Consider the following 16,604-nt stretch of genomic DNA (forward strand, 5'->3'; position numbering starts at 1 on the left):
CTCTGAGGCATTGGTTTAAAAAAACGTTTGAGTGGTCATTATAAAGAAATATCTCCCTTTAAACCTTCTGACAAGTGCGAAGAGTAAGTACCTTAATATTATTTTTATAAACTTCAGGAAAATGTAGTTTGTTCTTATTTCTTCTTACTATAATCATTTAACAAAACCCTGTTTGTTAATCATCTAATTAGGCTCAATGACATAAAACAAACAATTATAATCTCCTGTATGAATGATGACCCTTAGTTAAAGCCCTAGGCAGCTTTCTACATTGTTTCATTCCATTTTTTTGTGTCGTCTATCATAAAGCAGATGACAAGAAAGACAGGGTCACTGAGTTGAAACCATGTGAACAGTAGTCTGACATGGTGCCAACCTACTGCCTCAGGTTAATGGCTCAGTGAAACCATGGGAGGGACAAAGGTGGTGATACAAACCAAGTAATAAGCTTTTGAGTATTCACCTTTTTCTACAGCATGTGAGAGAGAGAGATAGAAGTGTCAAGAACCAGAAGATGGCTCATTAGTGGTGCAGAAGTCCTCTCCAGGAGCAGAGCGCTGACTTAACCTCACCGCCCTCAAACCCACACACACACACACACATACCTCACTGCTGAGGACAATCAATTCACTGTTTTGAAGCCAATTTCAGGTTCAAACGTTAGTTCTGCCAGAAAGGGCAGGCACTCTGTCCCTCCCTTCAATCGTTACCTATCCCCCCTCTCTCCCCCTCAATTCCCCCCCCATTAGGTCTGCTGGAGCCAGGTAACTCCCATGGCTAGAGTAGATAACAGCCGCCATTATCAAATTCCCAGCATTTAAACAGCAGCTCGGCATCGATCACCGTATAGCGCCCGGTTACAACTGCTTCGCCCGCATGGTGCCACAACGGTCTGGTGATCCGATGCCTCACTGTGCCAGACTTCTTTTTTTTTTTTTTTTAGACTTGTTCTCATTGAATGCATGTCAAAATGCATCATCATATTATGCTCCCTTGCTCCATCTATCCTTTTGTTTGTGAAACATGAGCTACCTCTCTTGTAGAATCACAGGCACTAAATCCCTAAACCCCTTTTGAAGGTCATCTTAATTAACAAGATTACATAACCAATCAGATTGCTGCGATAGTCCTCAATCAATTAGCTAAACATGTAACGCATGTCATTACAGCGCTAACCAGGCCTGTGCGATGATTGAATATAATCGACTTTTAGCAGAGCCATATTGTGAAGATATGATTAGGGATGTACAAATCCAATATTCTTGTATCAGCGCCAATACTGACCCTAGCATCCGGACTAAAACCACCAGACTCAGGGACAGTTTCATCCCACAGGCAATAAGACTGTTAAACACCTGAACTGTTGAAGCAACATCTGTTAAACACCTGAACAGTTGAAACAACATCCCTAATATTCATCTGGCTGCTACTTAAAAAATATTTAAAAATTATTTATCTATTTACCTATATATCCTATTTAAATAACTTGCATATAGACTCTTATTGCACTATTTCACTTTTTTAAAACTATTTTTCTTTTTGTATTACCATTTACTATTTACTTGCACTATATTTGTTCTGTTTATCTGTGTTTTGTGCTGCTCTGTTGGAGAAGCCTGTGACACAAGATTTTCATCGGCATAACTACACTGTAGCTATGTTCGTATGACAAATAAAGAACCTTGAACCTATTATGCGGATCGGTTATCTGCCATGATGTGACCAATGCATTTTCTTTTTCAGCATTATTCTTCAGTCACATTTATCATGACAAGCTGCTAACTCTGTTTTTATTGACAGTGTCCAGCATTATATTATCCTACACAAAAAGGATCCCATAGACCTCACATTGCACAGGGGACATTTTCGGGAAAATCGGTTTAAAAAAAAAAAAAAAATGGTACTCAAAAAATGACCATTAAAGGATATCAAAATTGGTATAGAGTTAATGCTGTTAAACCATAAGTAATAAAAACTCATATAAGCAATGGAAGTACTTTGTTGTTAACATTGATTTTGCTTTCATTAGGCATTTAATATATGTTTAGACATTGATACTGTGATATTGATCTCAACCATACTGTCGATTCTCCTAAGTCATCAGAAATCTCCATCAGATATTAATGGATCTTCAGATTCTATCACCCTACAGAGGGAGAGCAGATAAAAGAAAAGAAAGAGGCTAAGCGAGAAGGTAGAGTTCCTTGTCCTCTGTTACATGGCGGGACAGTAATGGTCTACAGGAGGAAGCAGGATCCCGTTTCAGAGCAGGACAATAAAGCCCAGAGGCCAGCCAGGAGGCAGGAAAGGGCTGACTGTGATTTTCAGTGTGTGTTTTTGTATTTGCAAGCTTGCGTGTATTTTCCTCTGTATGTTAACAGGACAGCTGAGGACATGCAGAGCACTATGGCCCCGTTATATTGACCCAGACACATTACTATACACAGTGGCTGTCGCTCGATCAGCCTCACTGAGACGGGAGTCAACACATTAAACTCCAGCCAGCTAATGCCCTCTGAGGGCTATCGATGCATCTGCTAAATGAATAACTATACGCACAGTCACACATTTGCGCAAACATGTGCATGACGTCTTTCTTTTTCTTCCTTTGGCAGTGATGACTCAAAATGAAGATCACACACGAATTTGCCCTTTAATGGAATGTTGCCTTCTGCTGCTTTCCTCCATAGAAAAGCACAAAAGCCAAAGAATGCTATGCGGTGCGTTTAAGTCCTCGATGTAATGTATTGGATGTTAAGCTGCGTGAATATTGAGTCACATTTGTGTGTCTGAGTGTGTGTCTTCTGTGAGTATGTGTGTTCCAGAGATGCCATGTACCTTGACAGCAGGCGTGACTCCATCCTCAGCAGTGCTCTGCCCATTCTGTTGAGAAAGCAAATGTGAGAAACAGTCAGAGTGTGTGACAGAGACAATATCGTGTGTGTGTGTGTGTGTGTGTGTGTGTGTGTGTGTGTGTGTGTGAGACACAGAAAGAGCGAGAGAGAGATACAAGAGAATATTTGCAAGACCGTGTGGGTGGTCCACTGTTTCCAGCACTTTGCTCTTCTGCTGGCAAACCTAATAATCTAAGGCCGACACACAAATGCACATCGTTCTCCAGTAGGTACGGCTTGCAAAATAAAGGGTAATCATTGTTATTTGTAAAAACCAACATGTTATTATATGGTAGAAATGGGTGGCTAACTTTGATTTTATGTGACAGAATTAGATGTGTATATGATTCTGTTGCACACACAGGTAGGACAAGGAAAATGGTAAGCAGAGGAAAGTGGTGATTTTGTTTAGATATGATATAATTGTTTAAAAGTAGGGGTCATCATGATGAAAATTAGATTCACATGTCATTGCGGATCAAAGGTCTATAGGGACGCAATAAATAATAAGTAAGGTGGGAATTAAGATAGAGGACTTAATCGTGTGGGGAATGGATTGTAGTAATTTACACTTGGGACAAAGGAGAGGTTTGTTTTCCCTCTGGACCCCTGGCCATTTAGCCAAAGAGATTGCTTCTTTGTGTAAACTGTTTAAACTAAGATAGGATCCAGGAAAGCAGTCCTGAAACCATCCAAACAACCTATTAAAAGTCAAATGCAATTTTTGGTTGAATGTTTCAAATCATGACTTGTATTATCAGCATTAGCATAGTACCTACATTGTTAAAAAAAAAAAAATGTGCAGTGTATGTGATGGGTCCTATTTTGTTATGATAAAATAAAATATAAGCCCAAATTCTTATTTACAGATAATACAAAAAATTGAAATTCATATTTACTGTTATACATTTGTATTCATCAATCCCAAGCCGAGTTCAGCCAAGTAATTTTTCTCAGATTTGGTAAAGCTCCGGCAGAGCTACAGAAGACTACGATACAATATCCTTAAACACACAGTCTGACTAATCCCTGTTAATAGTACATTGACCTTAACATGAACATAAATATTGGATGATAACTGACCCCTAACAATTGTCAAAGAAATCAAAGTCAAGTTTTCTGGCCAAGTGTGAGAACATCGTAAAAAAAACTACCCAACCCCCTTTTCCGTTTTCACTTTGTTTTCCCCTTATAGAGGGGCGACCCTGATGTTCACTTCCTTCCTCCAAGCCCTTTTCCCTTTTCCCTCTTCCTTCAAGACTGCACAAAATATAACAGGCAGTCCACACAATGACAAGCAGTGGCCATAACAATCAAACACTAAACAGAAGGCTATACAGCAGTGCAAGACATAAAAGGAAGCACAGGCAATGACAAGGAAGCGGCTTTGATAAGCTCTTGTATACTCAAAAGGAAAAACCTCGGGCAGTTTTATAAACCAATAGTTCATCTGGTTGGACTTTAATCATGATCTCAAGAGAGGTAATTACATTTGGGAAAACTGTGCAAGCAATAAAAGCTATAATGTGAGGTGACAGGAGAAATGGAAACAATTAAGCGGCCAAGTGCAGTTCGAAGTCATGTACAGATGTGTTTTAGGAGTAGTCATTTCAAAGGAGAGGAAGTCCAGTGTGTGTTGTAACAATGGGCCTTGCAGATAAATTCAATCTCAAATCGAAATCAGTCCACATAATTACTCTTCCCTTCCTCTCTACTCATATGCCATTAGTCAGGAGTGTGTGATAGGCTTTCTTTAACTCAGTGCTGTGAAGCCAATGGTGTGAATCTTAAATGTGTAAGTGACACTGTCTGAGTTTCTGTGTGTGTGGTCAACAATCCCTTCCCGACGTTGCTGCTCAACACATTTCAACCTCATTAGCTTTGCATGGTTGATCCAAGTGGCCCAGTTAATGGTGCTTTCCCTCCCCTGGGCTTCCTGAATGAGAGCACAGGCATGCACCCATACATATGCTCAAGAAGAAGCAGTTAATAAACAAACGTGACTTAGAAAACAATCCAAGAAGTGCATGAACTATACTGTGCAGATACACTTATAGAAAAATGCGATACAATAAGCACACAATTTACTGGAAGACATTTCAGGCCACAAGCATGCTGTAAAAAGATTTATAGACCAACGTATTAAACCCGACAGAGCCAGACGGAAAACCTTTTAATTTCTCACAGGACTCCTATATGATTAGGCAAGTTAAACAATCTCAGAGCGCTGACGCTGTGTGTGTGTTTGATAGATAAATCTGTGTTTTAACAGCGTGATTAGAGCAGCAATGCCCTGTAACTAGGCAACTAAGAAATACAATAACCATTCCTTTGTCTGTGCATGTGCTACTATCTGTGTACACTTCTTGTAATCTCACCCGCCAGTGAGAACTGACAGCAGGTCAATGCCAGAAAATAAACAAGCGGTATTTCTAGCAGTCTAGTTTAATATCTGCAAAAAGGCTCCTTCCCAACATAGGCAAACACACCGTCTTGGCTTCACTCAAAGGTTAACTTGTAACTCTGAAGTTCAAAAGAAAGACTTTTTTTCTCAGGGCTGCTATCAGGCAAAGGTTTTTGTTAACACATGCCCACTCAGCCCTGCTCCACTCCCACAGCTCTGCTCAGGTGTTCAACACGTCACACCCAGATTAGCTGCAGCTAAACCTTTACCTGCATGCACGCACACAAAAGAGAAAAAGCACAAATGTGATACACAGCTTGCACACACTCACACAAGTACTAAAGTGTGCACTGCTGACCACGCCTGGTTTGCAAACATGGCACACATTCCTTATGTCAACCCTACTTTCTCCTCTACATGGCCTGTTACGTAATAGCCGAAAAAAGAAAAGCAATCTTTCTCCTCCGCCATCAAGGCTTGTACAATCCTGCTCCTAACGTCTTGGCTTGTGCTGTCTCTCTTTGAGGCAACTTTTTCTTTTTAGTTTGCTAGGTCTCTTCTCCTCTGACAATAGATGTATATGACTTTATGCCACAATTGGTGGACTGGGGTCTAGATGCCAATCGATTGAAAATGTTATACGGCTGAGATTTCACATAGAAGTTCAAGTTGAAAAGCTAAGTGGCCAGTTCAGTTCAAAGCAATAAAAAGAGAGGCTGAAAGGAAAAATAATGCATTAGGAATTAATATAATAGAACAAATTCATTAGTGGCCATCAAACAAAATCGAATTGAACAAAACACAGGTTGTGGACAGAGACAAGCTAAAAAGGTCTCATCAAGATACAAAAACAAGCAGAAATCAAAGATGAAGTTCAAGTGTTTGCTTTGTTTGTTTACCCATTTACCTTGCTGTCAGCTAACCCTTTCCAAGTGGGAACTAAAGCTTTATCTATGCTCTTTTCAAAGCCACTATATCCTTTCACAGAAACAATAATTTGACCTCGCAGAACAATGGTTGCTAATCTACTGCTGCCTCAATGGTCAGTCAGTTTGTGTCAATGTGCGTTATTGGTGGTTTCTATAGTTTCACAAAAGTCCCTCAATAACAAAACAAAAAAATCAGATCAGCAGCGCTAGACCAGCATCCCCAACCGCCATCTATTGTAGGTAATACACGGACTATGGATAAACATAGGGTACTGGTCCACTTTTAAAACATTTAAACTTTCCATTTACAGGATTTGGATCCATTAATATTTTGGAGGAAATCTGAAACAACTAAACACTGACAGAAGCATGATTCAGGTATTTTGCAGGAACTTTACTAACGTTCATGGCCAATGCAGGTGGTAGTGACTCAACTGGGACAGAATGGTGATTATTTGTTGAAGTGCTTTTATCAGAAATGATTCACTGAGAAGTTAATTCATAACAGATATGGTTTGATGATGAATAAAAGGGCTCGATCCAACTAATTTGAATAGCTCTATTCATTGAACGCCTGCTTTGCACCAGCTTCAACTACAAAAGCCACTATATCAAATGTTCCCTTCATGACACCTTCCAAACAAAAGCACTTGCACAAAGAGTGATTGGGAAACAAACTTCCCATCAGCTGCCAAAACACAACACACTTTCTGTTTGAATAAATGCAGAAGAGAATGGTTTCTTTGATGGATTCTGTATCTTCTGTCCTTTATTTTCCAAATCTGCCAAAAGTTTGTCTCAGTGTCTGTCCCATCTGTCTGTATGACAAGCAGACCCTCGGCTGTGCCACCCGCTTGACTCTCCCAACATGTTCGCTGGCACGCCTCCAGACTCAGTCGCTCTCTCTGCTCAATCAATCTGAGCCCTCCGCCATCAGGAACCCAAGGGTGCAGCTGGCTGGTAGGTTGGTGACAGAGATAAATGGCACAGATCCCACATTGACTGGCTGTGACTGGTGCGTTCAAATCAATTACAGATACTGGATTTTGGTGGACATGGGCAGCCAAAAGTAATCTCTCCTTATAATATATATATATAGGCTGATAACTATACTCTATTTTTAGCAATGAGCTCACACACTGGTTACCAAAGATGTGTGACCATTACACATTCCCAAGGCAGGGTATTTCTTACAGTAATAAACCTGCACTCTTCACAGCTCCGCAACACCATCTGTTCAGCTGTTATACGTTACTCAGCCAACTCATATGCTGAAGAATTCTGTAAATAGTAGAGTTTGTGAACAAAAAAACTGAACAAGTGTTGTAAAACTGCTTCTTTCTGCACTATTTGAAGGTTGACTCATTCATTATAAAAGCACCGGTAATAACATCTGACTGATCTTCAATTAACTGTGTCTGCAAGAGCACAATAAAGAATGTATTGTATACTTCCCCAATAGTGGAAGTGCTCTACTGATTAATTGCATAGCGTAACAGGTACTTGTCTATCATGAATTAGGCCTCACATTTTATGAGGAAACTCAGTTTTCATTACATTCTTGGAAATTATTTCCTCAGCTTCATCATCAAAGAGAGGTTATCTGGACAGAGAGATGGGAAAATAAGCCTAATTTATAATCAGACTGATCTCTTGTACAGCTGATTGAGGACAATGTGTTATATTGTGTGCCTAGCTGTTTATCAGTGAGATCAGACATACAAAACATTGCCATGACAGCTCGCTTCACCTGCTTAGTCTAATGAGTAATTCAATTGAGGATTTCCTTAGATGACCCACAGATATTGTATTCGAAACGAGGAAAACTGATTTTTTGGAAACCTGTGTAGCCAAATGTGAAACAGATTGCATCCGCGCAGCCACTGTCTGCTCATCATAACCATAATATGATAGATGCATATTCACTAAGCAACCAGCCTGTTCAAGAGCCAATTGAAGAGTTCATGAATAATAATGCCATCAGAATAAAAGGGGTCTGGATGCACAAGCATCACAAATCTCTATCGCTTCCCTTACCCTAAAAGCTCTGGAAAACATTCAATCTTTCCATGCTCAACAGTGTCATCCTCTACCTGTTGTGTAGTATTCAGACACAAAGCAGTTTTTCACCTGTGCAGAGGATACACACACTGCCACAGCATGAGACTGGTGGCACAAGAGTGGGTGTTAAATAAACTGTACATCTTTAGAATAAGAACAAGGAAAAAAAAGAGTAATTCTGCAACACATTACTTTCACTTAAAGTACACATAGCAAACGAAGAGCTTGCATGTACCCCTTTTTTTAGTTTGTGATACATGTGTGAGAATACTTTTGAGATTTCCTTTAGTTCACACGGGTTGTTTTTCTCTCTGCTGATGGAGCTTTTAAATGGAGTTGGCCTAAAGCTCCAGTGAAAGCCCACAAAGTTAAGTATTTCAGAATTTAACTCTGTAATCTACTTTGGGTGCCAATTAAAAACTCTTACATGAAGAGGTTACAATTAAACTTTCCCTAAGATAGTCAGGACTGTCAGTCATAAAAAGGAAAGTCTCCAAAGTGTGGGATTCAAGTGTAATGGACAAACTATTTATGGGATCATGTCTTGCATTTCTAATGTAAAACCCTTAACATACATTATGAATTATTAATTGAGTCTATTTCCCCCAGCTAAGTATGAAGGCTATAGTTTGAATAACTTTTTCCAGAAAGTGGCAACACCTTGAATCGAGGGCTAAGGTGCTCACACCTTGTGCGCCATTTTACCTGAACCAATCAAACTCAATCGAATAAACTGGTCAAACAATGCATGCAAAAAATAGCGTCGACATATTTCACCTCTCATTACCTCCGTTTCGAGCTGCACTAGTTCCATGGTGGGCCATGGCTCCGCGATCTGAGCGAGAGGCATTTTCGCAGGATTCTCAGTTTCCCAGTAGCAATTCGGTCGGTGCCGCTCCTGTCAACTGCAGTTCACCAAGAAGCTCCTTCCTCAGGTCGAAAGTCCAGGTGGAGTGGGTTTATCAGCACTTTGCTCTCTGATTTGAAAAGGAGGCGCGCATGCAGACGCTGCACGCGTAACCAAGGCTTTACACACAATTGTAATCCCTGGGTTTGACTCCGGTGGCTGCTGGCCACTTGTTTGTATCTATCGAAAGTGATAATCCAGTTGAAAACACCATGAACCAAACAAACCCTCTTGTCCGTTCAGGTACGCGCGTTGGCTATACTCAGGATTTTTGGTTTGACAGGCGGGAGAGCAAAGCCAGGCTGCAGTGCGGTCCGGATAGACCCGTGCGGGAGGCTCGTGCCACCTGAAGGAATTAACCAGAGTCCGTGCTGTCTTGGCAAATCGACGCCGTATCAGATCTTCACGGCTTCCTCCCCTTGTGATTTCTCCCAGGTCCCAACAGTGTGCGATGCGCGCCGAGACCTCAGTGTGGCTCTGTAGTACGAGCAGGCTCCAACTCGAGCTGTGATTGGCAGACTCCTGCAGGATTTTAGCCAGCCCCCTCTTCTACTAGATCCGCCCAGGTCTGATCGTGCCATCATCTGGCGGAGAGATGAACTGCAAATACGTAATGCAGACAGGAGCCTGCTATTAATGAAAGGCCTGATTTCTCTCATAGGCTACTTGTGATGCATCTGCAGGTGCATCATAATTGATCCTCCTCGCTTAAAGTCACTCAATTCGGCTAATAAATGTGAATGAATGGCAGACAAATAGCACTAGGCTGTGGATGCATAATGTGTAGTCAATTTAGACTAATCACAAACGATAGAATTGCAGTGTGCAACTTTTGATGTTTGCCTTTCCCAAATATATATATATATAAAAAATACTTTTCTTCAATATACAAATAGTGCACAGTAAGTGTAGACCTACACCACCACTTCCTCTACGTAGGTCTAAAAACAACACACATTGTTGCAAAGAATTACATAATAGATTACACAAGAAATAAAATGTCTAGTATCCGGGTCGTGACTAGTGCTGTTATTCTGTTCGGACATCACATTGATGAAGCACACTTTTCATTGACAAGAACTCTTTTAATGGTCCTTGAAGTATTCAGTGATATAATACAGCCCTCCACCCTCCCAACACTTCTCTGCTTCATTCACTGCCGAGTGGATTTTGCTCTTGGCTAGCTTCGGTTACTATTGGCAACTGCAGAGCATCAACCACAGTGGATGGGAAGGACACCATTTTTCATTCAAATTAGGGTAATGTAGGCATTGCACGTCATGGAATCATAAAATAACAATTAATCAGTATGATGTTGGGACCTGTCTTTTGATGGATTTGTTGGTAAATGACTTTAAACACAAAATAAAGCTGCATTGAGGAAGCCTATTTATTCTAAGACCTACTGTACAAATACCAGTCTGAGCTCTGTGACAGGTTAAACAATTCTGGAGACGAAAACCTTTTACTATCTTTTATAATTGCATATCATGTTCTGGACACGTCTGTGGCTTTTGGACTTTGCTTCCAAGCTGTTAACATGCAACACCTTGTCTTTTGCACCTATTCATGGATCCGTATCTAAATATGACATGTTAGTATCCCTGCACATATAACATGCTTACATGATTCATATTTTTGAAGTGATGCTACAGATTTATTTTAATGCCTGCTTGTTGGCACCTTTTACTCCACATTTCCATTTCAAAATGGAAGGAGAAGAAAGTCAATATATAGGGAGAGAGCTGTTAAGGTTCACATGCAGCTAATTCATTTTCTGACAAATCCATAACACCAAAGGGTTGGAAGCAGGCTGTGAAGATTACAACACGGCAGGGGAGGGTTATTCATCACTCTAACATTGTATGTAATATTCAAAGTCTCTGCCCTCCCAAAGCTCACATTAACCATTGATTTGTCTGGATGATGGATAAGCAGCTGCTAAGGGATCACTCATAGCATCCCATAATGCTATACTACTGTTTGTTGTTCAGTGTAGCTGTGTGGAGGACCATGCTTGTTTTCTTTTGGATTGATCCTGGGGTAGAAGTGAAGGAATACGAATACAAATAGGATAAAGGGTTAAAAGTTATCATAGGAGGCCCGGGAATGGGAGGGTAATCTCTTTTATACCCTCTTGATGATCTCCAAAAATCAATACATTGAATAGGATGAGGCCAGACCCCCATCAGAACCACTTTGACATGTTGACCTTGTAGCTGCTATTTTGACTGCAGGGAATCTCTTCTTCATGATGCATCAGTGACATCACAGCAGGCGACAGCGGTGACTCAGAGGTGTCTCCCGTCCAGCGACAGAGACTCCAGGGATACCCTACCCCCTACCTTCGGATTGACAAGAAGCATCATGGGTAATGTGACTCAGTCCTGCTTGCATGCATGTGCAATGGAGCTAAACTGTATTAACGCAGGAGCGAAGTGTGCTGGGCTGTTACAAAAAAGATGGCATAGATTTCGTCCCCAAAGTGACAAACTGCAATTAGATACACTGATGTAAAGATGACAGCGCTGTTTAACCTCATTTTCAGTTTGAGTTGAAACCACAGAGGTGGATGAGACAGAGAGTGATGTTAATATGCAAAGGGACAAACAATGAATATGTCGTTCCCTGCTCTCTAGGGACACATAGCCGTAAACAGTATTAAAATGGAAATGCATGCATACTCCGGTCGTAAAGTGGCACTCTGTTCTGAGACAGCTTCTTCAAATTATTCTGTTCATTTATTACTGCTGCTTTCTCTGATTTATGCCTTTTCTTTTACTTCATTCAGTCCCACTGCCAGACTTGTGTATATTTTAAACTGTGTTCATATTGTGCATCTTTGTTATTGTATTTATGTATTGCTTTTGATTTATGTGTCTCGTTTTATTTTACTATTTGTTTCTGTCTTTCAAATGTGATAGTGGTGCAGATACTGTAAATATGGCATGGTAAAACTAATTGACGTGGTATTTTCTTCTACAATACTGTATTTACAGTTAATGCAATCTCAGTATTTCAGTATACATCTAAGGCTGTGGAAGTGTCAGGTTTCCACAACATTGCTTTTAGACCTTTGATAATAATTATTCCAATCTTAGCTGAGCTTGATGAGCTCATGTCTGCAGTGCAGGGATCAACGCCATCCGTGGGGGTGCAGCACAGAACAAATTAATTAGCTGCTCAACGGTGGGGCAGGGGTAATTATCCAATCCCTGCTGACTGGCTATTCAAAACTGGCTCTGTGCTGTACAGAGATGATGAAGAAATAGCGTTAAAATGTTAGTAGAATTATCATTCGTCAGAGAAGCGGACTGGAAGGGGGATTTTAATATCATTACTGGTAAAGAAGAACGGAGAAGCACTTTAGTTTGACTCTTTCTCTCCTTAGTGGTGGAGTACGATCTTGTTTCAGCTCCAGATCAGATGTATAACAGAGTCTACTGACTGCATGATCTTACGACTGTAGTGATAGGTGTGGTGTACAGGAACAGCATGTTGAGGCTTGAATTTGTAGCTCTGGTATTTGGGCAGGGCACACGGTCCTAACAGACAACCACATCTGAGGCCAGGTTTAGCAAAAACAAGCTACAGCAACGCAGCACTGTGTCTTTCACTGAGGAATAGATAGCTATTGTAAAGAATTAAAAAGGTCTACACACATAAGCAGACTGTTTATTTTGTGTTATTCATTATCTGGAAAAAAATGAGAGCAGCAAAAAACTTGATCCAATATTGTGCCACAAAGGTGTGGCTATACAAATGCAAATCGAAAACACTTGTGAAAAGATGACACTACTGATAAACACAGTTTTCAGTTTCTGTTGAAACCACAAAAGTGGAGGAGACAGAGTGATGTTAAGAACGCAGAGGGACAAACAATGATTCATACAATAGGTAGTCCCCTATTGTCTAGAGACACACAGCCGTAAACAGTGCTATTAAAATGGAAATGGATGCATACTCCAGATGGCAGCCTGTTGAAACCGCATCTTGACATTAATCTGTCCTTTTATTACTGATGCTTTCTCTGATTTCTTCCTTTTATCTTACTTTATCAAGCCTTTTCACACTGGCATAAACATGTGTTCTTTTAATTCGTTTATTATGCATCTTCGTTGCTTTATTCCTGGCAGAGGTGGAAGATGTACTCAGATCTTGTACTTAAGTAGAAGTAGAAGTACCAGAGAATACTCTGTTACCAGTAAAAGTCCTTCATTCACAATGTTACTCAAGTGAAAGTAGAAAAAGTCAGCATCAAAACATACATAAAGTACCAAAAGTTAAAGTAATAATCATGCAGATTGGCCCATTTCAGAATAATAATATCATATGTTTTGATATAATTATTGATACAGTGTTGTCAAAGCTGGTAAAGGTGCAGCTAGTTTTAATAACTTTGTATACTGCAGGGTAGCTTCTTAGTTTAAGCCAAGTTAACCTAAAGTCTTATTTAAGGGTTGATTCAATTGTTTATCATTAATATATCTGCAAAGTAACTAAAGGTACTTTGTAAATGTAGTGGAGTAAAAGTACAATATCAACCTCTGAATTGTAGTGGGGTAGAAGTACAAAGTAGCATAAAATGGAATTACTCAAGTAAAGTACAAGCACTTAAGTACAGTACTTGAGTAAATCTACTCAGTTACTTTACACCACTGATTCCTCGTCTGTGAATCTCTGAGGAGTTCAGCACCAACAAGCTACAGTAACGCATCACTGTGTTACTGCATTTCACTGAAGAATGGACCGGGCCATCGTAAAGAGTTTCTAACATTAAAAGTCAATATGCACATGAGCAAAAGTTTTGGTTTTGGGAAAGGTGGGAAAATAAGGGAAAAAAAGGAGAGTAGAAAAACTTGTATCAATATTGTCACCGGGAAAAAACAACTGTAGACCCAAGTGCAGTGAAGTGCTGGAGACTTGAGCAAAAAATGGCACGATTGTGCAATCCATTGATTTTCCACTATAAATCATAGGCTCAATTTTGCCAGACCAGTGAAGCGATCTGTTACATTCAATTCCTTTCAGCAGAGAACATCTTGAGGCAACAGAAAATCAAAAGCTATTCAGGGAGAATTCACAAAGACCAAAACCCATTTTCACTTATGCATGACTGATGGTAAAATGATTAGGCACATACTGTTTAAAACTGCATTTCTATCATATTCAAAGTCAAACCATTTATATGTTAAGCAGCTATAAATTAGGAAACGTTCTCACACAAACCACTCTTCTGCAAGGCCTGACATATTCCAGGCCTTTTGTATGCAACACAGATATCATCTTAATAATTAAAAATATTGTCATAAAGAATAAATGCATGGTAACACTGAGCCATTTCGTCGTCTGTCATATATTTGACTTTTTCCCTTCCTCTCTCCCTTCCCTTGTTCAAAGAGAATAACAGCAGGGGGTGCCAGATATCGGAGGGCAGTTCTTTGATGAATACAGCCTTTTCATCAGGAGTTGCCCTTTCCTTGTAGGGAAACATTCAACTGTGGGTTAGTTGGAGACTGTTGTGTAATTTATACTATGACATATTAACAACAATTCCCAAGTGAAGCTCAAAGCATTGATTCTTTCACAGAAAACCCTCAAGAGCTAAACTTGATGTCATAAGCATGAATGGAACAATCACTGCTTCTAAGTTGTTCAAAAGTAACATTTTGATCATCTACGCACATTAGTTGGAGAGTATTTTTATGACCTAGACTGTATGACTCTCTTTGCAGATCAAAGACCTATTATGGAATTTTATGGAGGAATAATAGGAACTTTGAACTCCAGGGACAGTGATTGTTTGGATTAGTATGCAGTGCTTATGGAGAATACATAATAATGTGTTAAGAAGGAAAGCTGTCTATACGACAAACCATATCATTTACTCTATTTAGTCATTTACTCTGTTTGATGGGTAAATTATTCAAGAATACATTCCTCCAGAATCAGAATCAAGTTTATTGCCAGGTACGTTTACGCATACAAAGAATTTGCTTTGGTATCTGGTGGTGCAAACATAAACAATCTAAGAAAATAAGTTGCTATAGTAGGTAAAAAAAGAAATATATAAGGATAATAAAATCATGAAATGAAAGTATTTTTAAGAAACAATTTAGCATTAAAAAAAAGAATACTAAAGACAATTATTTACACCAAATTTAAATGTAAATACACAAAGAACCTTGAATAGGTTAGCATGCTTTGGTATAAACATTGATACTTAAAAAAACTCAGCAGGCAGAAATGTTCATACGATATTTGTTTTGGAACACAGAGCTCAGCAAAGTGTAAAGGATAAAATAGAAAAACATTTCCGAGAGCAGCCTTACCAGCAAAGAGGATTATGTCTGGTCTGGAGAACATGTTATATATTACCTTAAGTCTCGTGACAATTCATGCACCATAAGGCTAAGACTTTGCATCAGAAATTCCATGTATTTTTCTTGTATGGGATCATAACTGAGTTGGGTAGGCTGTACTTTCATATTCATACAAATAGGTAGTAGTTTCACTAGAATGGAGTCAAATGCAACCATAAAACTTAATGAGACCACAGGGCTAAAGTGGACTTTTTTGATTAAAGTGTCATTAAACAGTAGTATTGCAGGGTTATTGTAGTGGAATATATAATGCTGTACAGGTACAGGTGTTGCTGCTACCTGTGTTCCCTCCAAATGTAAGGCTTTGGGCCTTGCGCATTTCCATTGCGCATGACGTGATTATACATGAAAGTAAAACAATGAGTTATGAATCCTTAAAGCTGCAGCACCTTTCTACTCCTCCAGGTAAGGAGGGGGTGGGGGGTTTGGAAGGAGGGAGGGGTCTTCGCTCCTGGTCGAGCCTGACAGTTCCGCACTATTGGCTGACAGCAGGGGGGTGGGGGACTCTTACCTGTACCTGTGGGAGGGAGTGCCATTCGTCATCGTCCGACTCCAAATCAGGATCAACTTTTCCTTCTTCCAGCAGCCCAAAGAGGTAGAAGTCTGCCAGGACGGCTTGGAAGTGAACGAACGACTGCTGCAGGACTCCGAGCATGGAGCCTATAACGTCGTGGAGCGAGGAGAGAGTCGGCGAGTGGCTCCAAGGTGAGGAACATACTGCGGCGGGGTGTTTGTGGGTTGTTTTTAACGCCTTGATCGCCTTTGGCTCGGACGGTTAAGTCAGGAATAGAAGTGTCACGCAAATCCTCTTGGAAGTGAAAGGTGGAGGTGGAATGAGGAAGTGGCCTGAGCTGAGAGAGAAGCCACAGGAGTGTTGATCTGATCACTGTCAACAACTCAGGTGGTTTTAGTATAAACAGTGGACATGGTTATGGGACGTGCTGATGGTTTTTGTATTCTAGCCCAGGGGGTTATAATTAGATAGTATATATAGTCTAATGCTCCCACGCTGTTTTATAGGAACAC

The 16,604-nt window shown here is 40.1% G+C and overlaps 2 protein-coding genes across 4 annotated transcripts in view; one reads left to right on the forward strand and one right to left on the reverse strand.

Moving 5' to 3' along the window:
- The window catches only part of rps6ka1 (ribosomal protein S6 kinase a, polypeptide 1), a 45,489-nt gene extending 35,848 nt beyond the window's left edge, over positions 1–9,641 (reverse strand). For both annotated transcript variants that reach the window (XM_034135733.1, XM_034135664.1), the window contains exons 1-2: positions 9,076–9,641; positions 2,839–2,883 (exon numbers count right to left, since the gene is read on the reverse strand). In XM_034135733.1, coding sequence (XP_033991624.1) covers positions 2,839–2,883; positions 9,076–9,138 — 108 coding nt within the window. In that variant the 5' untranslated portion in view covers positions 9,139–9,641. The remainder of the gene's footprint in view (positions 1–2,838; positions 2,884–9,075) is intronic.
- A 6,407-nt stretch (positions 9,642–16,048) lies between these two features.
- Positions 16,049–16,604, forward strand: part of cnksr1 (connector enhancer of kinase suppressor of Ras 1) — a 29,217-nt gene continuing 28,661 nt past the window's right edge. For both annotated transcript variants that reach the window (XM_034119342.1, XM_034119430.1), the window contains exon 1: positions 16,049–16,283. In XM_034119342.1, coding sequence (XP_033975233.1) covers positions 16,232–16,283 — 52 coding nt within the window. In that variant the 5' untranslated portion in view covers positions 16,049–16,231. The remainder of the gene's footprint in view (positions 16,284–16,604) is intronic.

Source organism: Trematomus bernacchii, unplaced genomic scaffold, assembly GCF_902827165.1.
Source record: "Trematomus bernacchii unplaced genomic scaffold, fTreBer1.1, whole genome shotgun sequence".
Lineage (NCBI taxonomy): Eukaryota > Metazoa > Chordata > Actinopteri > Perciformes > Nototheniidae > Trematomus > Trematomus bernacchii.